The following is a 26,520-nucleotide window of genomic DNA, read 5'->3' on the forward strand; positions in this document are numbered from 1 at the left end:
GCAGATCATGGAAGGCTACTACCCAATTAAACTATACAGGCAGCTACTATTGCCTATGGGCATGTAGGAGGTCATGGATGACCTGCCCTTCTAGGACTTTCTATGCTGTCATTATTGATCAGCCAGGCCCATAGCAAGCACTTATCTCCCTGTCTCACTAGCTTAATAAAAGCTGGAAGTGCTATGATAAAAGTGAAAGTAAATATCAGAAAGAATTTTACAGAATTTATGGTTCCCAGGTATAAATCTCTGAAGCTGTTATAACTTTATTAGTGGTTGATGTAGACAAATCTTACTCTTGAGGACAGGTATGCTGAGCATCAAAATGCCCCCATTTTATGAAATAAGTGAGGGGAAGTGATCACCCCTGCAAGAGCGATCACAGAATTTACTTTCATCAATTTAAATCCCTTACTTTTTGGGTCCCACTTGGCCCACATTGACCCGCACACAGATGACTTTTCTTGTCTGCATGCCGACAGAGCAAGAGGCCTCCCCATTCCAAGTTGTAGTTGTGTTGAAAGCTGACACTGAGGTGTCCTCGATGCACTGGCCCCAGGGACCAGTCTGCCAGTGGTACACAGTACAGGGATGGTCATTACAGCTGCGCACCTCTTGCAAAGCACTGCTGTTGGGACAGTGAGATCCACCTATAAGGATGGACAAGGTAACAGATTAGAAACAATGCCTCCAGGAAAGCTTCCATTCTCTGTTCCTTAGAATTAACCAGGCTAACAATTATACCTGTCACTTATTTAGCTTATAGCATGTACCAGCACGCTGTCAGGAATGCAAATTGCAAATTAATCTTACTTAATTTGGCAGGGTGTTGAGTCCCAAGTCAGGCCACCCCAAGATAAGCCAAAGTAGCATATCGATTATTTGAATTAAAGAAAGGGTAGGCGAATGAATCACTCCCTAAACCTCCCTTAATCCTTTAGGAATAAAACAGGAATTCTCTATGACCCTCTTTTTTGTTTCCCTTCAAAGCAGTAAATAATCTTTTATGTAAGATGCTCTCCCAGCTCAGAGATGGAGACACACTTATGAGAAATGGAAAGAAAGTTGTGTAAATAAGCTCTTCACAGTTTTTATTTTTTGCTTCTTTGTCTAAAAGCTATTTAAACGGGCTATTTTAGTCATTCACAAGGTTCTATATCTTATGGACCCTGTGGGCACAAAATCAAAATTGTCTTTTGTCTTTCTAGTTACTTTCCTATTTAATGGTTACTAGGCCAACCAAAGGAACCAAAAGAGGTTGGGAGAGATCTTCTAGAGCTTTCCCCTGGGTTAATTTAAACTATGTGGTGTATTTTGAATGTGTTTTGGGGACTATGGAGAACCTCAAAGAGAGATGAAGCTGAAGATGTATGAACGAAGTCTATGTGATATATGATTGCTAAGAATGTGGGTTTTCTATGTTATTCCCCAGACTGAAAATTTTATTTGCAAGTTTCAAAGTTCTGCTTGTTTTAATTGCTTACGGATAGTTAGAAACAGAGGTTTTAAAGTAGAATGATACTTTTTGAATTTTCAGAGTATTACTGGAAGAGTCACATAGTAATAATACTTTCTATCTTTAAATCTAAGATGTCATTGTTTGGGTGACAGAAAATACTTTTTTGTGTCACAAAAAATGAAATGGTTGTAATTTAAACTATGAAACAATGCTTTCTGATTAATTCAATTTTTTATTACATGCTTATTGGAATAGCTTTGTGTGACTTATTTACATAGTTTTTAAAAATATACATTAAAAGGGAAAGCATTCTTGGGCCTCCCCAGTGGCGCAGCGGTTGAGCGCTGGGTTGCGAAGCTGCCTGTGGCCTCTGCAGCGCTGGTTCGATCCCCGGGTACTCCCCGGCCACCGGAGGAGGATCCCACATGGTGCGCAGACCTCTCCTGCCACCCGCTGCTCCCCTCAGCAGTGTACTTCAGTCCTTCTACCTGCTCTGCTCCCCACTCTGGCTCTGGTGAATTCTCTCACCCTCCCGTGCTTCTGACTGTACCCAGTGCATGTATAAACAAAACAAACAAATATAATAAATAAATAAAAAAAACATGCCTCTATAAAAAAAATTTAAAAAAAAGGGAAAGCATTCTTAAAACTTCTTTATACCGAATTCAAATCTTATGTTTTTTTAAATCACTTTAACTCATATTCATCAAAGGTTATGTTCTCCTACACAAGGTCATATCCTGTGGCATCAAAAATGGTGGTGATGCAGGATTTCTTAAAAAGAGTGCTTCCTAATTTCTAGGGTTTTCTTCCGGGATGCTGGTAATCCCTCGATAAGGATTTTGTAGATAGGATCCCATTTTGTATAGCCAGATGCCCTCTGAGTTAAAGTTACAAAGTAGATGAGCTTGTGCAGTTTAAATGTGGCTCTGGTAGCTGTTAGGAATTTATGGAGTCCAGATTCTTAACACTGTACAATTCATAATATGAATTATGAGGAAAAATATGTGAAAGTACAAAATATTGAAGGAATTTATTGCTTGCTTTACTGACAATTTGATCTATTCAAACTTATGAAGCCTCTGAACAGAATAAAACTGGCTGTTAATGTGCAATTTTAATGTTAATATTTGTGATAGTAAATGGGGGAAATATTGACTATAATTATAGGGCAGCCTTTAGATCTAATGAAAACAAGTTTCAAAAAGTTAGAATAAAGGAAAAGTGACTCAACAGTTAGAGATCCTAAAATGGAACATGATCCAAGAAGTTTGAGAACTGGGTAAATTCTCCCTGGGCTGGTCAGGTGCACTTCACTTATAATTAAGGACATCCCTCTATTCAGCAAATAAATTAGTAGGTAGTTTATGTGAGAATTTGACTGCAATGTAGAATCATTATGCAGCATTGAACATGGGATCAACATCAGAATAACCTGCATTAAACAGCATTTCATGGTGAAAACATCTGTCACAGTTCATATCCTATCCTTCATCACACAGCTCAATGACTGTGGCAGCTTCTGAAAAGAAGTTTAGTATTTGAATAGGAAAAAATCCTAAAACATACTAATTGGATCGAGGAGAAGTAAATGAGCACTCTCATTACTCATCCCCTGAGGCTCTAGATTTTCTCCAATTTTATATCCCAAACATGCTAATTTTAGACATATATATTAATATATACATATATATATACATACATACATATACACATGATTTTTATATAACCATTCTAGCCATACCTTTATATTTAATAGCAAAATCACTGATCTTGTACCAAAAAAATGTGCTTTTCTTACTGTATATTCATTGTGCATACATATGCTGTTTAAGCTGCAATTTAAAAACTCTGAGTTGTTTTTGACATTGGAATTGACTGGTTGTCTTTGGAAAAAATGGAAAGAAAAAACTTTTACAACATCAGCATAATGTGTCAAGGAATTGCAAGATAGCTGTTAAGTTTACAGACATAAAGACTATTTATTTTCTTGTGCCCATCTATATGAATGCCACATCAGCAGTTTGGGTCTGATGTCAGGATACTTGCACAGATAAGCCCCAATGTGGTCTTAATTATAACAGTGTCAGGGTAATTTCGAAAGCATGGTTTCAAGTAATCAGTCATTGACAGTCTGGTCATGTTATTTTGGGAATAACTTTATGATAGAAAAATTTGTAGATGTAACATTGATTTATTTATTATTTATGGGAAGTTCTAATTCCAATATCTGAGAATATTTCTGTAATACTTGGGAAATGGTAAAATGTGACTCAAGACAATGAGAACTAACTGTATTTTTTAAAGGAAATCTTTTGAAAGAATTTTATATACTTCATACTCACATGCCTATTTAGGCTTTCTATCACACCAAAGGGGAAGACTTTATTAGACCTTGATGAAGTTCTGCTTTATAAATAAACTTCCATGCTCATATAAAAACCAAGTATGATATGAAACTTCTTTCTTAGATACGAAAAAAGTGACTCAAAAAAAAAAAAAAAAAGAAAAAAGTTACTTTTTCCTTCCTCCACAAAAGATTTCTCAGGATAAATTTCAATAGTTACAGTGTTTCTGGTGCCAGCACTGAAGTCCTTACAATTTAGATGGCAGACGGAACAAAAAGGAGACATGTTCAAAACATTAATGGCACATCTATGTTTTGAGTACACTGAGCAATATTTATGTTAGATGCTTCGTATGGTACCCACAGGGGTTGAGAAACAGTTTCTATTACTCTCAAGGATCATGTAATACAGCGGAAAAAAGTAGTATGGAACATAAAATAAGCATACAAATGAGTATAATTCCAGGTAGAATATCATGCTTAACACTAAAAGAGATACTTAGCATAATTGGAATTCAAAAGTAAGTGATTCCATTAATTTTCAGGGACAGAAAAATGCCTCAGACCAGGAGGCACTGAAGTGAATTTTGAGGCAGAAAGATTTCCAGTTCTGGGAAGGGAGAATTTTATTTACACTGAAGAAAAAACAAATAAAAGCAAAGCATGAAGGCAGATATGACCTTGGGAATTAGCGATAATGATGCACTGAATTGGAGTGCAGAGTTCACATGGGGAAGTAACTGGTAACAAAGATAATGAAGTGGCCAGGACTCATGTTAAGAAGAAACTACTAGAGTATTACGAATTGCAGCTTTAAGGTGCTCTACAACTTTGTCTGAGACTGCAGCCTAAATCTGTTTGATAGCAGACCACTGCTGGGTGAATGCACAGTGGCAATGGCGTGATTTGGGGGAACTGAATTAGCCACACACAGCCTCAAGAGATTCTGTGGTAGCATGCCCTACTACCCTGTTCACTGCTACTCCTTTCTTAACTTACAGAAAGAGGTGGAAGATATCCCACTGTGGAAAATGCTTAAATCCTATGAAAACAGGTTGAAACAAAACTTTTTTTTTTCAAAAGTCAATAGAGGCAGGATGAGGATGCGAAAGTAGTTTTTTTTTTTTAAGATTTATTTATTTATACAAGAACCGGGGTACAGGCCAGATGTGAGGGAAGGTAAGAGAATTCACCAGAGACAGAGGGGAACAGACCAGGCAGATTGACTGAAATACACTGCTGAGGGGAGCAGCGGGCAAGGGAGGAGAGGTCTGCTGTGCCATGTGGGACCCTCACTGGCCGGTAGGGGTCAAGCCAGCACTGCAAAGGCTGCAGACAGCTTCACAGTGTTGTGTTCAACCGCCTGCACCACCAGGGGAGGCCCGAAAGTATTTAGCTTGAAGTCAGTGTTATATATGTGAGCATTCAATATAATAGATCTTTGGGTTCTTTAAATTCCTCTAGGAAATATAAGTGCCCCTTGGTTCTTAAGGATTAAAATCATTTAGCTATAAAATTTGAACAAGGGCCTCCCCGGTGGCGCAGCGGTTGAGCGCTGGGCTGCGAAGCTGCCCACAGCCTCTGCAGCATTGGTTCGATCCCTGGCTGCAGATGAGGGTCCCACATGGCGCGCAGACCTCTCCTGCCGCCCTCTGTTCCCCTCAGCAGTGTGCTTCAGTCCTTCTGTCTGCTCTGCTGCCCGCTCTCGCTCTGGTGAATTCTCTCACCTTCCCGTGCTTCTGACTGTACCCAGTGCTTGTATAAACAAACAAACAAATAAATAAAAAACATAAAAAAAAATTGAACAAGTTAAAATAGAAAGCCACTTCTCAATGCTTTGATGTATAAAATATAATTTTTGAAGGCCACCAATTATTTGAGGAAAAAATGGCAAAATTATATTTCATTTTGGATCTAGTCTCTGTAAGTACAAAGCAGGTATGAAAACATAACTTCATGTGGCTGATGAACTTATAATTTTAGGTCATTCTGAACTTTGCAAAATTAAATAACTTTTATTTCTTGAGCTATAAGGATATTTATCGATACATTGTGACTGCACAATGAGAATTAATGCAAGTTGTTATTACACTCAATGGAAAGTATTTTGAAAATATTTTTCCTTTATAAGCCAAGTTTATTTAGTATCTACAATGTAGGTTCAAATCTAACATGATTTTTAAGTATTTGATATAATTCAACTTATTGTTATTTACATTAAAATAGATCAGATTCATGTGCTAAAACTTACTTTCTTTTAATATCTCTCAACATAATTTTAAAGAAGCTTTTGGGGCCCATGCTACAACTTACACAGTACAGAAAAGATTTTTAGTCATCATAAAATGTTAAAAACTGAATTAATACATTTATTTAAGCAGAAATCAATGCTTAGAAATTTATTTTGATAACAACAACAATAATAAAAAACTAGCAGGCGATCATAAATAAGAGACAAAACGGGAGAGAAGAGCACGAGGGACTATGGTGAAGGTTCATGGTTGAACTGGTGGTAGGAATTTTACGGGGAATACACAATGATGTAAAAGACATAAATAAAAAAATTATAAAAATTATTTTGATGGGGGGGAGAAAGGGGTGGGGAAAGGAAGGACTAGAGTCAAAATAAGGGGGGGTGCAATTGTAGGGGACTATAACAAAAACGAAAATGCACACATTGTGCAAAGATGAAAAAAGATGTAAGAATTTTATAAAATATTTAAATAAAAAATTATTTTGATAACTTTAAAATAAAAAACACATTACAGAAAATTAAGAATATTTATGAAATATAAAAAAACTAATTGTTGAGGAATAACAGACCAACCTTCTTTTGTGTGTAGAATTATAAAGAATTACCTAATTTGGCAGGAAAACATTTGAAAACATCCCTGCAAATGTTGTTCATAAATCATTTGAAAAATAGCTCAGAATTATGAAATACTCATTTTGAAGCAAAGAAAACATTTTTCAATGTCTAGCAAATATAGTTATTAAATAGTCTTTGAGGATAGATTCATTATATATGTCATACAATTTTACCAATTTTTGTAACTGTTATTAACAGAGACAAATAGCAGCAGATTCCCCATCAAAAGAGTTTCTTCTAAGGTTTCCATTTAAAATGATGTTTTTGAATTCATGCTTTTATGATTTACTATATAAATAGCTATAATTTTCTAGCATGGCTCACTTATGATACAGCTACTTGACTTAATTAAAAATTATTGAAGTCCCACCCTTTAAAACTAAATAGATGATACATATCAAAGAGCAATCATAAATTTCTGCCCTTAAAGCATTTCATGACCTTTCAGTGTGAAGCATCATGTCTATAGAAATAATGATCTGTGAGTTCTGCAAGCAAGGCAAAATCTCTGCCATGTGACTCACAGGGCAGAAAGTCACTCATTACTAGTCAGACAGCAAGTGTCTGTGGAGTATAATGGATTTACAAGAAGCAGGGTGACCACAGATCTAATTTTAATGAAGCCCAAGACATAATCTGAGCTGATAGAGATTGAAGTCTGTATATACTCTGTAGAAGGTTAGACTTACTGTTTGATTAACATAGGAAATAAAATTTTCTCCCTAAAAGGTTCTGTTTTTCTGCTAGGTTCAATAGATACATATTTCTTTTTGTAGCAAATAGTTACATTTATATTAAAGTGACAGCAAAAAAAGTTTTTGGATACTAAATATTTCCTAAATTTTTCTACAGGTTGACTGTTTTAAACATGTAAAATTATTCTCTCACATCTGAAGGTCAAGGTAGTTACCTTTTTGTGTGCAGTTATTACATATACAGACAGGAAGTTTGCCTAAATCCGAATAATATCAGTGTTCTATCACAAAAATTCTTCATGAACAGGAAATATACAAAAATTATTAAAAAATTACTATTATTTATATTACTATATCAATAGCTATAATTTTCTAGCATGGCTTACTTTTATTTATAATTATATATAATTATTAAAATTATACAGGATACAGGCATCCAGAAAACTCAAAACTGATAGCTTGGAAATGTACTTAAAGAAACATAGACTTACATCAATAGAAATCATTATCAGTATTAAATGTGAATGAGGAGAAGTGTGATTTAGCTTGATAATATTTAAATAACATACACTTATATTCTTGAGACAGAACAAGGCTAAATATGCTAGAATTTGCTTTACTTCTATGCTTTCTTTACTTCTGTGTTATTTTCCAAAATGACAAGATTAAGTATGACATTATATCACCCAGTCACAGAGAGGCCACATTAGCATTTCGATATAAGCTTGAGAGACAATTACCAAGAGCCTTGTATTTCTTGACAATAAAGCTTGCACAAGTGAGAGATGAATATATGAAAAAACATCCTTTATTCCCCCAATAAGGAGAAGTGACTTAGGAACAACATATTCTAAAAATGAGCACAATCTATAAATGGAAATTCTGCATCTCAGAGCCTATGTTCAGAAACCTGAAGGTAAAAAATTCCATGCAATTTTCAGTCATGATGTTGTTTATTAAAACAAAAAAACAACTTTTATAATTGGACTTATATGTCTATTTATGAGATGTGAGAGTGTGATTTCAAAGGTAAAAACTGAGTATAAAATGCAGAAAAAATAATGAATCCTGACACCTGGAATTTTGGGGGCCATTTTCAGATCTTTTCACAAGGTTAACATTTTGAAGTGGAAAGAACGTGAATTATGTGCAGGGAGTGAAAACAAAGTGATTTCACTTTACAAAGTCTTTCTGCTTTTATTAAAGGTATATTTTTAAGATCAATTTTGGGGAACAGAAGCAGAATGCCCAATATGTCAACAAATATCAAATCTCTCTGGCTTGCTGGATTTCTGGAAGTAGATTTTTTTTTGTAGAACATTATATTATCCAGGCTAAACAAAGAAAATGTATGTCAACTTCTGACAGGAACCAAAGTCCCCTCTGCCCTTCTGAAGGTGGTAGCCTTACCTTCCTCACCAGGATAGGCCAGAATGGACCGTGCACGTATCTGTTTCCCTTCTGTGGTTTTCCCCGAGCAGGTGTGTGAGCAGGAGGACCACGTAGACCACGTGCTGAGGACACAGTCCTTGGGGCAAGGGACATCACAGGCGACGGGGATAGGAAAGATGGCATCTCTGCACAGCTGTCTGTCAACTTCTTCACCTGGGAAAGACATCATCACCCACAGTCTGTTATCTTTAAATGAATATCAAATGAACCATTGAATCTGCATACCCAGAAAAATTGGATTATTTTCCTTTAGTTTTTAGAAAAATCAAAATGAAAAGATTTGCCTTTTCAGTCTTGAAAAGACTACTACAGTCCAATGTTAAAAGAACACAGAACCAGGAACACAGAGAACAGTAATTCTGGGTGACATAACATAAATGTGTGCCTTGGGCATTAAGGTGAGAAAGAGTGACTACGCTATTCTTCATTGTTACTAGACAAACAACTCCAAGTCATTTCCCATTGATGGAAGGTTAAGAGTCCCTTATTTGTATATTTCAAAAATAAGACAGTCAGAAGTTAACTGGAAATATGCGATGTGTCAATAGCTACTATTTTTCTGGGCCTTAAATCCTGACACAAAATCGGAAGTCAATTGGAATGCATTTATATATTAATAGTTACTAGTTTACAAGGTTTCAAATTGTTAGATTTGCTCACTATTAAGTAAAACTCACTAAAATGACAATTAAATCATTATATTTCTCATTCTTCAGGTGCTTTCAAGTTCAGAAATCTGAATGGTGAAAAATCCATGTAATTTTCAGTCAAGGAATAGTCATGATTCATGGATGATAGCCATGATGCATTCTTTCAGATTACACCCATTGAATTACACATAAAAATATTTCCAGGTGATTTATATAATCATGGAGGAATATGGTCTGGAGTGTCTTCTTAATTCTTTATGGCTTTAGGGTTTTGGCCATATCCTAATACAACAATATGACAGACTGCAGTTATACAGTAAAGTAGATAAAATACAAAAATCATTATAATACAAAGCATTATTTTAAAATTTGCATAACAATGACTCTTTTTCCTGCTAGACTTTTTTGTTTTCTCAGCATAAAGGGAAGCTTTAATATGTCCTATTTACTCTTTCTCTTTTGTTTCTAATATTCTATGGAGAGAAAGCAAGTTTGAAGCTACAGCTTATAGTTAACCAGGATTGATAGCTTTGTACCTTCTCTAATAGTTAATCATTTCTATTCAGAAATTTTAATTCATTCTGCAGCAACTGAGAGTTTGCTATTAGGTCAATTTATATTTTGTGATTTATTTTTGTATGTTGTAGTGCAAACATAAAAGATGTACAATTTTAATCTTTCTTGCTTTTCCACTTCTTTTTCCCCCAACCTGTGTCCTATACCTTATTTTAAGTATTTTCATTCATCTGGCTCAGGTAGGCACATTCCTTTTAGAGTAAACTTTTATCCTCTATGAAGTTGTTTAAATCACCTTGGATCCAAACTCCAAGATTTCCTTAGATTTTAGTTATGTGATTTAACTACCTTTTCAGCTTATTTTCACAGAGACAGCAGAGTATGATAACTGTCAGTGAGTCAAATAACCCGAACGTGCACAGAAGAGACCAACCATATGATGAACTCTAAGCCAGCTAGAGCCAAGAGACTGCCACATGGAACCAAGAAGACAATATAATAAGTATAATAATACTATAAGTATAATAATATCATATCTAAGTATAATATTTTCTAAATTGCCATGCATTCAAATGCTCTAGTACTTTGTTAAATATTTTATTCAGTGGAAAGTCAGTATATGTATCACCCAAACTTTGCTAGAAATGCATTTTTTCAGATCATAACTATTAAATCATGCATTTGGAAAATATTCCCAGGTGAAAAAAAATATTCCCAGGTGATTCATATACTCATAAAATCTGAGAAATCAGTGCTCTAGGATTATTCTGCCTATGTTTTCTTGTGCTTTAATTATAACCAGGCTACCTCCTGAAAAGGTAACTTAGAAAATAAATTCATCTGGACTTCATACCTACCATTACTTGGTGTTCTATGGGATTTCTTTTTAGACAGAGTATGTGTAGATGAAAACATTAATTCTTTGAACAGTGATCACCTTTTGTCAGCCACTATGAATATTATATGTATAATGTTAGTTAATTATCGCAAACTTCTCATGTAGATACTAGTCTATATTTTTTATTTTAAAGGAAATTGAAGTTGAACAAATTTAACTGTTAAATAGTAGATGTTTACTAAAGAAGAAACTGAATTAAGTTCTAACCAATTCTCAAACCTAATTTTTAACTGGTATGGTGACAGGGAGAATTTGTGATAACAAGGGAGTTAGTTAATAGATGAAACTTTGTTTACAAAGTCAAGAAACCAGCACTCCAGTTGTTTTTCAAGGCACAGTGCTGCATAGTGGCAACCATACTCTTCCTTGAATACAAAGAGTATGTGTAGTCAGGTGTTGCTTAATGATGCTATGGTCACTGACAAGCTGCATATATGATGATTGTTCCAACATTATCATACAATGTAGGTGTGTAGAAGACTATGCCATTGAAGCTTGTGTAATTACACTTTACAATGTTCACACCCAACAAAATCATTTAACGACACATTTTTCAGAACATATTGTCATCATTAAATGACATATAACTATACTGTTGACATGTTCAGGGTTATAAATTTTGTTTTAGAGCCACTGAACAAGCATCAATGGATAGGTGAGAATATAGGATCTTTCAAATCTTTGACTTTACTTGCAATGAGTACTTCTGTACCTAAGTTAATTGAACACTAACTGGAACCCTTAGGAGTTGTGGTCTTTTTAAAGTAAATCTCCAATATTCCAAACATAAGTCATGTGGGAAACCCTAAGCAATGCCCGCCCTCCTCCAAAAAAAAAAAAAAAAAACAAAAAACACTTGGGTCTATGACTATCACAAGCAACTCCATAATTTGTCATCTTCAGCTATTTTTTGAGATTGTTACTTTTCTCAATTTTTTTTTTATTTTTTTATTTTTATTTTTTTTTATAAATTTTATTGTTATATTCCCCATACAATTGCAGCCCCCCCATTCTGACCCCAATCCCTCCCCTCTTGCCCCCGCCCCCCTAAAAGTGTCTCTGGTTCATAGTTTTTTGTTGATTTTGATTTTCACTTTCTTATATTCATTTTCCTGGTCCCTTATTTAAGTTTTCTAGATTCCTGCTATGAGTGAGACCATCCGGTATTTTTCTTTTTCTTTTTGGCTTATTTCGCTGAGCATGATCCCTTCCAGCGCCATCCATGTTGCTGCAAATTGCATGTGTTTATCTTTTTTGAATGCTGAGTAATATTCCATGGTATATATGTACCACATCTTCTTGATCCAGTCATCTATTTTTGATAAAGGACTGATCACAAAAATCTGCAAAGAGCTGATGAGACTCAACAACAACAAAGAAAATAATCCAGTCAAAAAATGGGCAGAAGAGCTAAAAAGAAACTTCTCTGAAGAGGAAATGCAAATGGCCAACAGGCATATGAAAAAATGTTCAACATCACTTGTCATCAGGGAAATGCAAATCAAAACTACCATGAGATACCATCTTACACCAGTGAGAATGGCACATATTAAAAAAACTAGCAACAACAAATGTTGGCGAGGGTGTGGAGAAAAAGGAAATCTTCTGCACTGTTGGTGGGAGTGCAAACTGGTCCAACCACTGTGGAAAGCTGTGTGGAGATTTCTGGACCTACTAAACATAGAGCTTCCATATGATCCAGCAATTCCACTCCTAGGTATTTACCCAAAGGACACAGAAACATCAATTCCAAAGAACACCTGCACCCCTATGTTTATAGCAACACTGTTTACAATAGCTAAGCTTTGGAAACTTTTCTCAATTTTTTAAAATATGATCCTGGAAATAAAGTATTTACTTGCAAGATTTGCAGAAAATAATTTTATCCATCTTCCTCACATTAAAGCCTGTTTTTGTTTAATAAAAAATACTTTAATTAGGTGAGAATCATTTGGCATTATATTTTATAGAATATATTGCAATAAACAAGTAAATATCCAAATATCTTCCCAAATAGAGAAGTAGAAATCTTGCTCCTTAACACTTTGGAAATTCCATTATTTCCATATAGCTGCCCTACTGTTAGGACATTTTCAACCTCCATATGTCCCCATTATAGAACCATTTGAGACACTGATTATCTGCATGCGCATTCCAATAAATCTGGGCAGACACTTCCATTATCATTACAGTGAATGATGTAGTTCTACATCTCATACAGGCACAGACTAATGCAACATGTTTTTCCTTTCTGTAGTCTAAGAACAATTCCTTTGCTAGATTATGAATGTGACGTCATAAAAATTGAGAATCTTGTTCACACTTTCCTTGTTATATTAAACATACTATTTTGGGGTACATAATAGTAACATAAAGAGTTTCAAAGGATTGCTTTACATTTTTATAACTTGTTTTTTTTTATTCCCTCAATGAAGCTCTAGGCATTTTAACCAAACCTGGAAAAAGGTATGATTTACATGAAATATATGTCACAGAACTAAACAAACTATTGTTTACATATTACAACTTACATATAACTAGAAGCATTAGCTGAAGCATAGCTGTTTCAAACTTGTGATACAAATGGTTGGGAAATAAAATGAGAATATTGGTTTATTTATTTTTATGAATTCAAAGCCAGATTTAAATGTTTAAGCTGATATCCCCTAATAATAATTCATCATTTCCATCAATTTTAACATGTATTTTGACATCATCAAGAAATCCTCAGTTTTCCCCTTGTTTAGTTTATTTTCATGAACATCACCAAACTCTTTCATGAACTTCTCCAAAATAACTCCATTTTACTGCATGTCCTATTATCAGGATAAGAGAATTGAACATCTGCTTGAAATAATTACACTAAAAATTCATGAAGATTTCCATAGAAATAAAACAAAATGAGAGTTGAAATCAGAAGATAAAGATGTTTTTCTGGTAAACTGCAAGTTTATTGCATTCACTGTGCTGGAGCTTAAATGTAATATAAATGATAAACCTTGGTTTATTAAGGTTTTTATAGTTTCAATACTTTTATAGGTTAGGAACTGAGTTTAGGACACAATATTAATACATTGAAAACATAACTAATTGTATTTTAATGTAAGGCATATACATGATTAGCACTATTCTCTAGATGCTTCGTGCATTATCCTGACTTCTTTTTAACCACAGAAATGCACAGATTGTTATGGTTGATTTTTAATAGTCACAGTAGACGATGTGCAATGGACCTTAGAAGGCACTGCAAAATCAAAACTCATCAGTATAAAGGAATTGGAAGTGGGTAACAGAAAGGAGAAATAAAGCAAAGAGAAGGCAGAAACAGGGCCAAGGTTTAAAAAAAATATTAGTTAAAAAATCTTTAGTATTACAGTTTTGGGATCAGATTTCTCTTATCAGACCTATACAAACCCTATAATAACATAAAATTATTACAGTTGTATATATTTTCTATAATGCAGAGAACATTTTAAAAGTTCACATTGACTTTCATTAGTGAAAGTCATTATTTATGTGTTTATTATTACTGATGACAAAATTCAAGGAAGAACTGACATAGGAAAAAAATGGTGTCTTACATTTGCCTGCACCATTCTAGAAAGCATTTTCGTAAAACCATCTTCATTTTATAACAACTGTAAGACTTATAGTCCAGAAACACTTCCATCTTAAAGAATCATGACTCTTTCTCCCTTTCCCTTCTTATAGAGAAGCTACATGTCTCTTCATCTAAATGGGAAGTTATCAAGTAATTTTTAATCCCTAAACTCTCTTTGCTTACATTCAGGTAGTGAGTCTGATTCAGTGTTCTAAGTATCTCCTGACTCCATAATTTTCTTTTGAACCATTTCATTCTTTCTTTGGTCTCTTGCTGTATCCCATTTTCTCTGAAGTCCATTATCCATCTTGGTCCCAAAGAGTTATTTCTATTTTGCAAATATGAACATCAGTCCCAATACCTATTAGCTAAAGTCCATATTTACTTGCTATGGCATAGAAACCCTGTATCAACTGTTATTGCTTTCTGTTTTCACTACATTTTAATTGAAGGAAACAACTTGCTTTTCTGAGCAGAACTGATATGCTGCTTTCTCATAACTCTGCCATTTGGTATACTATTCACCATGCCTGTATCCTCTTGCTAAGTCATCTTTAGGACTGGGTTTTCTTTTTTTTTTTTTTTAAAGATTTATTTATTTATGCATACAAGAGCTGGGGCACAGGCCAGGGATGTGGGGTGGGGGAGAGGATCCACCAGAGACAGAGTGGGAACAGAACAGGCAGATTGACTGAAATACACTGCTGAGGGGAGCAGCAGATGAGACAGGAGAGGTCTGCCTTGCCATGTGGGTTTCTCCGTGGCTAGCCAGGGAGTGAACTTGTGCTGCAGAGGCTGCGGATTGCTTCATAATGTGATGTTTAACCCCTTGCACCACCAGGCAGGCCCTAGGACTGGGTTTTCTTCCTGAATGGACATGATTTTAAATTCACCAGATAGGTTGCACTCTAGCCTCTCGCTTCCAAAACATGCGGAACTATTACTTTGAATACTTTCCATAATTGTCTTTTTACTCACCTTTCTCTCTATTCACCTATGAACACCTCCTGGCCAGATATTTTATCTTATTCAATATCTTTATATCTCTGAAGTCCCTAGGCTCATTTAGTGTTTCTAAAGAGTTTTATAGTAAATGTTTGCTGGATGAGGGAAAATTTTGGCCTGAATTTCCAGGACACATGTTGCTTTTATGAAAATAGTTTGTCTGTTTAGCAGAACCTCACCAAGAATGTTAAAACCTTGGTGTCACAATAGCTGTCCATCCAGACTAGTGAGATCCTTTACCATTGAGCAATACGGAGCAGAAACCCCACCTACAGCAGCTGGGCACCAAAGCAAATAACAGGGAGAAGGAAAAACTCAACAAATGATCACGAGTCCCCAGGGGAATAATAACAGAAAGAGAATAAATCTTCAGAACCCAACTTCAAAGACGTGGAGGATATGTTCTTCCTATGAGATATACAGTTTTAAATTGCCATGATAAAGAAATTCAAAGAAATGAAAGACTACAAAAAAAATGCATATACCTTAGCTATAAAATAAAAAAAGCAGCAGATTGAAAATGATGTTTTTCAACAAGATAAGAAGGGAGATTTGGGATATCAAAAAAAAAACAAGAGTTGAAAATTTGTTATGAAGTCAAATAGATTAAATACATAAATGAGTCAGTGTACTCTATGATGCAAGTGATCAAAGAACCCAGGTAGAAAAGAGAGAAATAAAGTAAAAAAAATTCTGATAATTATCTAACTTTATGAGAAAGTGCAACTTAAGAATAAGAGGAATACCAACGAAGGAAGAGAAAGGGAAAAGAACAGAAAATGCATTAGAGAAAAATGGAGGAAAACCTCCTGAATCTAGGGCAGGAAATAAATGTACAAATCCAGGAAACTAGAAGAACTCCAGGGCACCTACACAAAACAAGCTCTATACCAAGACATATAGTAGTAAAACTTCCAAGAATTCAAAACAAAAACAATCTTAACATTGGCAAGGTGGAAAAGCAGACAACCAAATAAGGCTAACATCAGATTTCTCTAAAGAAATACTACAGGTAAGGAGAGAATGGAATGACATGCTCCAAATAATTAAAGATAAAAACTGCCAGCCAAGAATACTTTATCCTGCAAGGCTCTCTTTCATGTATGAGGGAGAAATAAGGGTCTTTTTAGACACATAGAAACACAAGGAGTTTGCAAACACTAGACAACCTTTCCAAAAAACATTGAAAGGAGCTCACAGATTTAAACTAAAGAGAGGAATATACACTTAAAAAAAAGTACAATGAACCATAAACATTAATAATAAATTGGCAGCAACAGACTTTCATATTATCAATGATCACTCTAAATGTAATGCATTGCATTGGAGCAAAGAAAGTTTGTTCAATAAATGGTGCTGGGAAAACTGGGTCGCTACATGCAAAAGAATGAAGCTTGACCACTACCTCACACCATACACAAAAATCAACTCAAAATGGATTAAAGAACTAGACATAAGAGCTGAAACCATAAAAAACATAGAAGGAAATATAGGCGAAACACTACGTGATATTCACATCAAAGACATCTTTACAGACACATCACCCAAAGCAGTGATAGTGAAGGCAAAGATAAACAGCTGGGACTACATCAAATTAAAGAGCTTCTGCACAGCAAAAGAGACAGTAACAAAAACAAAGAGAAACCCCACTAACTGGGAGAACATTTTTGCACACAACACTAATGATAAAGGACTGATCACAAAAATCTGCAAACAGCTGATGAGACTCAACAACAACAAAGAAAATAACCCAGTCAAAAAATGGGCAGAAGAGCTAAAAAGGAACTTCTCTGAAGAGGAAATGCAAATGGCCAACAGGCATATGAAAAAATGTTCAACATCACTTGTCATCAGGGAAATGCAAATCAAAACTACCATGAGATACCATCTCACACCAGTGAGAATGGCACATATTAAGAAAACTAGCAACAACAAATGTTCGCAAGGGTGTGGAGAAAAAGGAACTCTCCTGCACTGCTGGTGGGAGTACAAACTGGTCCAACCACTATGGAGAGCTGTGTGGAGATTTCTGGACCTACTAAACATAGAGCTTCCATATGATCCAGAAATTCCACTCCTAGGTATTTACCCAAAGGACACAGAAACTTCAATTCCAAAGAACACCTGCACCCCTATGTTTATAGCAGCACTGTTTACAATAGCTAAGCTTTGGAAACAGCCCAAATGCCCAAAAATAGATGAATGGATCAAGAAGATGTGGTACATATACACCATGGAATATTACTCAGCATTCAAAAAAGATAAACACATGCAATTTGCAGCAACATGGATGGCGCTGGAAGGGATCATGCTCAGCGAAATAAGCCAGAAAGAAAAAGAAAAATATCGGATGGTCTCACTCATAGCAGGAATCTAGAGAACTTAAATAAGGGACCAGGAAAATGAATAACTATAAGAAAGTGAAAATCAAAATCAACAAACAACTATGAACCAGAGAAACTTTTTGGGGGGTGAGGGGTGGGAGGGGAGGGATTGGGGTCAAAATGGAGGGGTTGCAATTGTATGGGGAATATAAAAATAAAATTAAAAAATATCTTTAGACAAGTTAAAAAAAATAAATGTAATGCATTGAACTTACCAATTAAAAGACACAGTATCTAATTGGATTAGGAAACAGAATCCAACCTTCTGCTCTCTTCAGGAAATATACCTAAACTCCAAAGACAAACACGGCTCATGGCAGAGGGCTGGAAAATAATCTTACAAGTGAATGGATCCAAAGGAAGGAAGGAAGAAACAGCCATACTTACATTTCACTAGATAGATTTTCAGTAAAAAAAGGTAACAAGAGACAGGGAGGGACAATATAATGATTTAGGGAACAACACAATAGGAAGATATAACACTCATCTACATTTACTCATCAAATGAAGGAGCAATAAAATACATTAGGGAATTTAATCAACCCTGTAAAAAGACATATGTGGTAGGAGATTTCAACATTCCAGTTTAACCAGTGGACAGATTAACCCAGCAGAAAATAAACAGGGACACAATAGCTTTAAATAAAGAATTAGACTGCATGGACCTAATTGATAGTTACAGGACACTGCAGACAAAAAAATTAGAATACACATTTTTCTCAAGTTCATGTGGGAGTTTCTGGACTAGACCATATTCTGGGTCACAAAACAATTATTAACAAATTTACAAAGACTGAAATCATACTTAGCATCTTTTTAGATCATGAAGGTTTCAAATTAGAAATCAACTATCAAAGGCCTCGCCTGGTGGCACAGGTGGTTGAGCGTCACACTGTGAAGTTGTCCACAGCTTCTACAGCACCAGTTTGATCCCAGCTGGTCGGAGACGGTCCCACATGGTGCTACAGACCTCTCCTATTGAGCCTGCTGCTCCTCTCAGCAGTGTATTTTGTCAGTGTGCCTGTTCTGTTCCCTTGTCTGTCTCTGGTGAATCCTTTCACCCTCCCGCGCCTCTGACATGTACCCTGGTTCTAGTATAAATAAATAAATCTTTTTTTTTAAAAAAGAAATCAACTATCGAAAGAAAGCAGGGAAGGGCCTCCCTGGTGGCACCAGGGGTTAAGACACAACCTATGAAGCAGACCCCAGCCACTGCAGAACAGGTTTGATCCCCTGCCGGCCATGGCACTAACCACATGGTGTAGCAGACCTCTCCTGTCTTGCCCACTGCTCCCCTCAGCAGTGTTTTTCAATCTGCTGTTCTGTTCCCCACTCTGTCTCTGGTGAATCCTCTTAACCCCCAACACCTCTGGCCTGTATCCCAGTTCTTGCATGCAAAAATAAATACATCTTTTAAAAAAAAAAGAAAGCAGGGAAATCCTTTAATATGTGGGGACTGAATAAAACACTACTGAAACTCTCTTGGGTTAAGGAAGAAATTAGAAAAACACCTTGATGGCCTCCCTGGAGGTGCAGGGGTGAAGACACAGTGCTATCAAGCTATCGCCAGCCGTTGCAACACAAGTTCATCCTTGTCAGCCAGGGAGCAACCCACATGGCACAGCAGACCTCCTGTTTTACTCACTGCTCCCTTCAGCAGTGTATTTCAGTAGATCTGCCTCTTCTACTTCCCACTTTCTCTGGTGAATACTCTCACACCATGTACCTCTAGTCTACATCCCAGTTCATGCATGAATAAATAAATATTTAAAAAAAATACCTTGAGGTAAATGACAAGGACATAACTTTCCAAAATTGTGTTATAGGATACAACAAAAAAATTACTAAGAGGGAAATATATAGCAATATAGGTCCACCTCAAGAAATAATAAGGAGTTTAATCTGCTCTCTCATCTTGAGGAATCAGAAAAAGAGCCAATCCAAAAGTCAGTGGAATAGAAATTATAAAAACCAAAGCAGAATAAATAAAATTAAAAATATTATACAAAAATTAGTTCTTTGAAAAAAAAAATAGATAAACCTCTAGCAAGGCTCAACAAGAAGCTGCGGAAATTCAGAGGAAAATTAGAGACTACTAGGAATATACGCCAACAAATTCAATATCCTAGAAGAAATGGACAAATTCTTAAAATTATACCATCAGCTGAGGCTGATCAGGTACTACCCTTGATCTTAGCCAAAAGTGATAAGGCTGATTAGGGATGAAAGAAATCCTAACCAAATCAATCACAAGGAAGAAAATTGAAATGGTAATCAAAACTCTCCAAAACAACAAAAGTCCAGGACCAGATGACTTCACAAGTAAATTGTAACAGAACTTCAAAGATGAAGTAACACCTATCCTGCTAAAATTCTTACAAAAAATTAAAAAAGATCAATTCCAAACAACTTTTATGAGATCAAGATTAATACAAAACCGAAGACAAAACACAAAAAGAAAACTACAGGCCAATTTTCCTATTGAACTTGGATGCAAATATTTTCAATAAAATTTGGGCAGGGCCTCCCCGGTGGCACAGCGGTTGAGTGCTGGGCTGTGAAGCTGCTTGAAGCCTCTGCAGTGCGGGTTGGATCCCTGGCCACGTTGAGGGTTCCACATGGTGCGCAGACCTCTCCTGCCGTGCCCGCTGCTCCTCTCAGCAGTGTACTTCGTCAGTCTGTCTGGTCTGTTCCCTACTCTGGCTCTGGTGAATTCTCTCACCCTCCTGCACTTCTTACAGTACCCAGTGCTTGTATAAATAAATAAATAAATCTAAAAAAAAGTTAAAAAAAAACAAAATTTGGGCAAACTGAATCCAACAATACATTAATAAAACCATATGCCATGACCAAGTGGGATTCATACCAAGGACACAAGGGTGGCTCAACATTTGAAAATCAATCATTGTAATTCATCACATGAACAAAAAGACAAAACCCATATGATCCTATCAGTAGATGCTGAGAAAGTGATAACATCTAAAATCCATTTATAGAGAAAATCCTTGAAAAACTGGGGATAAATGGAACATACCTTAACATAATAAAAATCATTTATAACAAACTCACATCTATTATTATTATCATTATCAATGGTGAAAAACTGGAAGTTTTTCCATTAAGATCTGGTATAGGACAGGAGTCCCATAAATTTACAATGAAAACTATAAGAGTTTATTAATAAAAGTAGAAGACATTAAAAAAGGGAAAGATGGGCCTCCCCTGGTGGTGCAGGCGGTTGAGCACTGTGCTGTGAAGCTGTCCGCATCCTCTGCAGTGCCGTTTGATCCCAGCTGGCTGGCGAGAGTCCCACCTGGCGCGGCAGAACTCTCCTGTCTCGCCTGCTGCTCCCCTCAGCAGTGTATTTTGTCAGTCTGCCAGTTCTGTTCCCTGCTCTTTCTCTGGTGAATCTTCTCACCCTCCCATGCATCTGGCCTGTACCCCAGTTCTTGTATAAATAAAATAAATCTTTAAAAAAAAGGAAAGATATTTCAGCTCCTGGATTATAAAAATTAACATTGTTGAAATGGCCATCTTACCCAAAGCAACATACAGATTCAATACAATCCCTATCAAAATTCTAATGGCATCCTTCAAATATACTGAAGTTTCTATGGAATCATGAAAGATCCTGATTAGGGCCTCCCTGGTGGTGCAGTGGTTTGAGAGCCACGCTGTGAAGCTGTCCGCAGTCTCTGCTGCATGGGTTCCATCTCTGGCCAGCCAGAGAGCAACCCACATGGCACAGCAGACCTCTCTTGCCTCGCCTGCTGCTCCCCTCAGCAGTGTCTTCAGTCCGTCTGCCTGTTCTGCTCCCTGCTCTGTTTCTGGTGAATTCTCTCACCTTCCTGCTCCTCAGACCTGTACCCCAGTTCTTGTATAAATAAATAAAATCTTAAAAAAAAAGATCCTGATTAGCTAAGGCAATTCTGATGGTAACAAAAAGAGGAAAAATATAATTTTTATTCTCCCAGACTATAATACTAAGTTAGAGTAATCAAAATAGTATGGTAATGAAATAAAAATATACACTCAGATCAATGGAAAAGAACTAAGACCCAGATAAAACCACACATATGTAGACATAATCTACCAAAAAGGAGCCAGGACTATAATACAATGGTGAATGGAAAGTGTCTTCAACAAATGGTGCTGGGAAAACTGGACAGCTACAAGTGAAAGAATGAAACTAGATCGCTATCTTCTTGTAGGATATACAAAATTAATTCAAAATGGATTAAAAACTTGGATGGAAGACCTGAAACCATAAACTACATGGAAGAAAACACAGGCAAAACACTCTGTGACACTGACTTGGGGACCTGATTGTAACAGCAAGAAAAAAAAAAAGCAAAAATAAATAATTGGGTCTATATCAAATGAAAAAAACTTCCATATACGGAAATGTATTATCACTAAAATGAAAAGACACCCTACATAATCTGACGAGAGGCTCATGTCTAGAGTCTACAAAGACTTCATAAAACTCAACAACATGAAAAACTAAAATCCCAGTCAAAATATGGGTAGAAGACACAGACACTTTTCCAAGATGGCCAACAGGCATGTGAAAAAATGATCATCACTTATCAAAACTCCAATGAGATACCAACTCACAGCCATGAGGATAGTCCACATCAAAAGGACCAGAAACAACAACTATTTGTAAGGGTGTGGAGAAAATGGAACCCTGCTCTAAACTAAATATCACTGTATTTCACTCAACTTGTATTAATATGCTTAGCTATGTTTTCCTCATTCTGCTTAGGAAAAAAATATTTGCAGAAAGGTATTGGTAAGTACCACTGCACTAGCCTCATTGCTTAAGCTGATAATTGAGTAATTTTGAATTTTTTTCTTTTTGTTAAGTGTTTATTTTGTGAGGAAATACAGAAATCCCAGCAAAAGCCAATTTATATAATTATGACAACTAAGTGTTATGGCCCATATTTTAAAAATCATTTAGAGTTGTGTGTATATATCATTTGGAGCTCTATAAAAATTTTAATTCAAAGTTATATTACAAAATATTTAATGTACAGTGATAAACATAAGTGGCAGAACATGTGGCATCCTATAATGCTCCTTTAATCCCCTTTCTCCCCATAGACAAACTTATTTGACTTTAAAAAGCTCTAAGTTAAACAGCTGCACACAAGTACTTTTAGTCATCAGCTTCGCAGGCATCTTTGGCACAAGAATAAATAAAGCTTCTGGAAGTGCTATGGTACAGGTACAGTGAACTATATTACATTACTAAATGAGAGAAATTATGATACTAAATGAAAGAAATTATATAATCAGGGTCATTTAAATGAGTTATCAATACCATCAACAAAGTAGTCACGTTTATTGTAATCTATTGGTTTAATTAATTTGACTTTAAATACTTAGATAGATGGTTCCATATAAAATATTTTATTAGAATTACATTTTACCCTATGATGAAATAAAACTCTTGCGCTAATCTCTCTAACTTTGCCCTAGATCACATTAAGGCATCTGCATGTCTATCCCAGACAGTCCCTCACAGAACCTTAAGGGCTCTTTGTGGATAAGGGTGCACAGAGTGGCTTTTCATTTTGTCTTGTTTGGTTCCCCCACTCTTCCCAGGTTTTGGTTACCTTACATCAGTTCTTCTGAGGGAATATCACATTTCCAATCTGTCTTCAAAAAATCAACCAAGTAGTCTGCTGTTCACACCACTGTGACTACATTACATCCACTGACTCCCTATCATTCTCCAGCTCAAGCATGCATTCACATCTGTTATGTTTTAAGAAATTCCACCATCTGCCCTCACTTGCTAAACCTTGTCTAGCAAGTTCTTTTTCCATGTTCTAGATACGGTTGCAACTAACTAGGCTCAGGGGGCCCCACTATTGCAAACAAATGACTTTAAGCCTTTAACAATCCTTTAGGTTTATGTTAGAAACCAATTTCAATTTGTAAATTTACTTGTTGGAAGACAATTTATTTGCCGCCTTTTTTTTCTCCACTTCTGTAATTTGGAATCTCTTTCATAGTCACAAATATGAAATAATATTCTGTAGTATTCTACATTAATATGAAATAATAGTTATTAGAAGATCACAATGTGCAAACAAGTCTACAGAGTAATGGGAAAATTACCAAAAATATCAAACAGACCTATATTTGACTTTGGGATCTTGCAGGATTAAGAGCAAATGACTTAGAGATAAGTTTATCACATGGAAACATGTACCAATAAAAACAAGAGCAAAATTTTGCTCACATGACAGAGACTAAACTGATGGGATGATTAGAGATTGCTAGTCTATAAAAGGAGACATTTTTAATACAGTGATTTTTATACAGTTTTGTTAGTAGAAATGAGGAAAAGAGTAGAATATAGAAGATTGGTCTACATAGGAGAGGTCTGAGGCAGAAATGAATTCAAATAATTAATAATCACCATTAGCATTTTCCAGAATCTTCCACTCTGTCCTTTTATGATATACATGTAGAAACACTAAAAATTGGAACCATTAAGATTAGGTTGGGAGCTGGAAAGGAGTAAGTCACAGTCTGCCCCTTTAATCTTTATAGGTGTAGTGGAATAAATGTCTGCTAGTAAACCATGGGAAAAGAATCCTTGGGCAAATGAAGTCTTGGTAATGGAGGAAATGTTATTTTTTAAATTAGTCTGAGAGCTTTTCACTTTTACATTAAAAACCACAAAGTGTTAGGAACTCCCATTCCATTTCATCAATGGTTAACGCTTATAAAAAGTTGCTCAGGGCCATCTGAGAGTTAATAACAGTCATAAGAGTTAGTAATAAAAATATATGTAGCTAATAGAGAAAGATCATCATCATCTTAGCAGTTAAAATAGAAAGCCCATAAAATCAACAAAACCAAACCTTGATTTATGAACATTTGCAGAAAGTGAGGGTTCAATAAAACATTCATATATATATGTACAACTGATAAAGGAGTTGGTAAATCTAAGATAGGCTAAAATGAAATCTAGAAACCAGTCAACATATCTCAAAATTAAAGGAAAATGAGAACAAGGATCCTGTGCCTGTAGTTGATCAAAAAATTACTCTAGCTCACAGACTTCAGAACCTTCTGGGGGGATTCTAAATAGCCTTTCTTTAGATTCTATCAGAGAATCACTCAGTTAGACCCACAAAGTAAATTCTTAAAAATATTCACTTAAAAAAGATCCTTCATGCGTCCATTATATCACATATACACCACTTCTTTTTATGTTTCTGTGTGGTGAGAACATTTAACATCTACTCTCAGCAATTTTCACATTTTTGTTATAATATCATTATCTATAATCACAATGCTGTGCATTATATCCTCAGACCTTATTTACCTTCTAATTGGAAGGTTTTACCTTTTTTTTTTGGACATCTTTCCATCCCCCTTGTGCTATGATCCTCTGATAATCCCATTCTTTTCTCTGTTTCTACAAGTTTTGATTTTTTATATTCCACATAGAAGTGAGCTCATAAAGTATTTGTGTTTGTTTGACTTAATTTAACTTAGCATAATGCTAACCACTATAGTGGTAATCATATTGCAATACATAAGTATATCAAATAAACACCTTGGGCATCTTAGCGTTATATAAAGTTATATATTAATTATATGTCAGTAAAATTAGAAAAATAATCTGAAATGATTCCAGTATTATCAGTGTGTGAGCCATTCTATGTATTCATTTTTGATTAAATGTCAATGCATAGGAAGGAAGGGTTAATAGTTCAAAAGAAATTCTCATAGAATTTCTATGTACTTTTTGAATTAAAAGTAAATGTTAGCTTACTGTACTTTAACTTATCTCAAACAACCCTTTTTTGTTGTTGATCTCAAGCCCTGAGTTGAAGCAAATGTTTAGTTATTTTAAAGACTTAAGTAAACCAGAGTAGGCTGTTTTTGACATCTTAGTCTTCCATGAACAAAGCAGTGAAGTTTTATAGCAGTGGTTTCCTTACAGGGACATTTGGGGGCAATATCATATAGTTTATAAGGCATTTTGATGAGTGTTAGGAGGAATATTTAATCATGAATCAATAAAATACAATTGCTGTTCTGAAGGAATATACACATACAGATTTATATGAATGGACACATATAATTTTCCTCAAAGTTTAAAAGCAAGTATAGATACGTGGTATTGGGGGATTTTCCTCTTATAGATGAGAGTAAATATTTTTTAAAATTGAAAAATGCCAAGTTTTGGCAAATTATATCATTTTCTCATGTAAATATTGTGCTGATAATTTGGTTGGTGTGTGGTGGCTGTATAGATAAAGGCATACTGATTTTTATTGACAATTGGTTAAGGCACCTATTCCTAGTGGTCAGTGAACATTTTGTTAAATATTGTGGAAAAACCTTGGATGTAATCAGCAATTTGTTTATAAATCCTGCTTTCTTAATTCTCCGTGTTACCATTACAATTCCAAAAGGGAACAGTGAAACAAAAAAGCTCTGAACCCAAGTCTTAAAATCCTTCCCTATTGAATTCTATCTATGACTGCAATTCAAAGTAAGATGACCTTACATATTTCTTTCATGTTTGTTTTCCCTTTAAAAATCTGTAATTGTTTGACAATGATCCTACTATATGCCAAGCAAACAATTATTGTGATAATTCAAGAGG

The 26,520-nt window shown here is 35.4% G+C and overlaps 1 protein-coding gene across 1 annotated transcript in view; it reads right to left on the reverse strand.

Annotated features, from left to right (window-relative positions):
- THSD7A (thrombospondin type 1 domain containing 7A) overlaps nucleotides 1-26,520 on the reverse strand; it is a gene marked incomplete at both ends in the record, with an annotated part of 412,533 nt that overhangs the window by 80,153 nt on the left and 305,860 nt on the right. The window contains 2 exons of the mRNA XM_084229821.1: nucleotides 416-650; nucleotides 8,781-8,975. Of these exons, the coding sequence (XP_084085947.1) occupies nucleotides 416-650; nucleotides 8,781-8,975 (430 nt within the window). The remainder of the gene's footprint in view (nucleotides 1-415; nucleotides 651-8,780; nucleotides 8,976-26,520) is intronic.

This window comes from Talpa europaea (assembly GCF_964194135.1).
Source record: "Talpa europaea genome assembly, chromosome: 3".
Taxonomy (NCBI): Eukaryota; Metazoa; Chordata; class Mammalia; order Eulipotyphla; family Talpidae; genus Talpa; species Talpa europaea.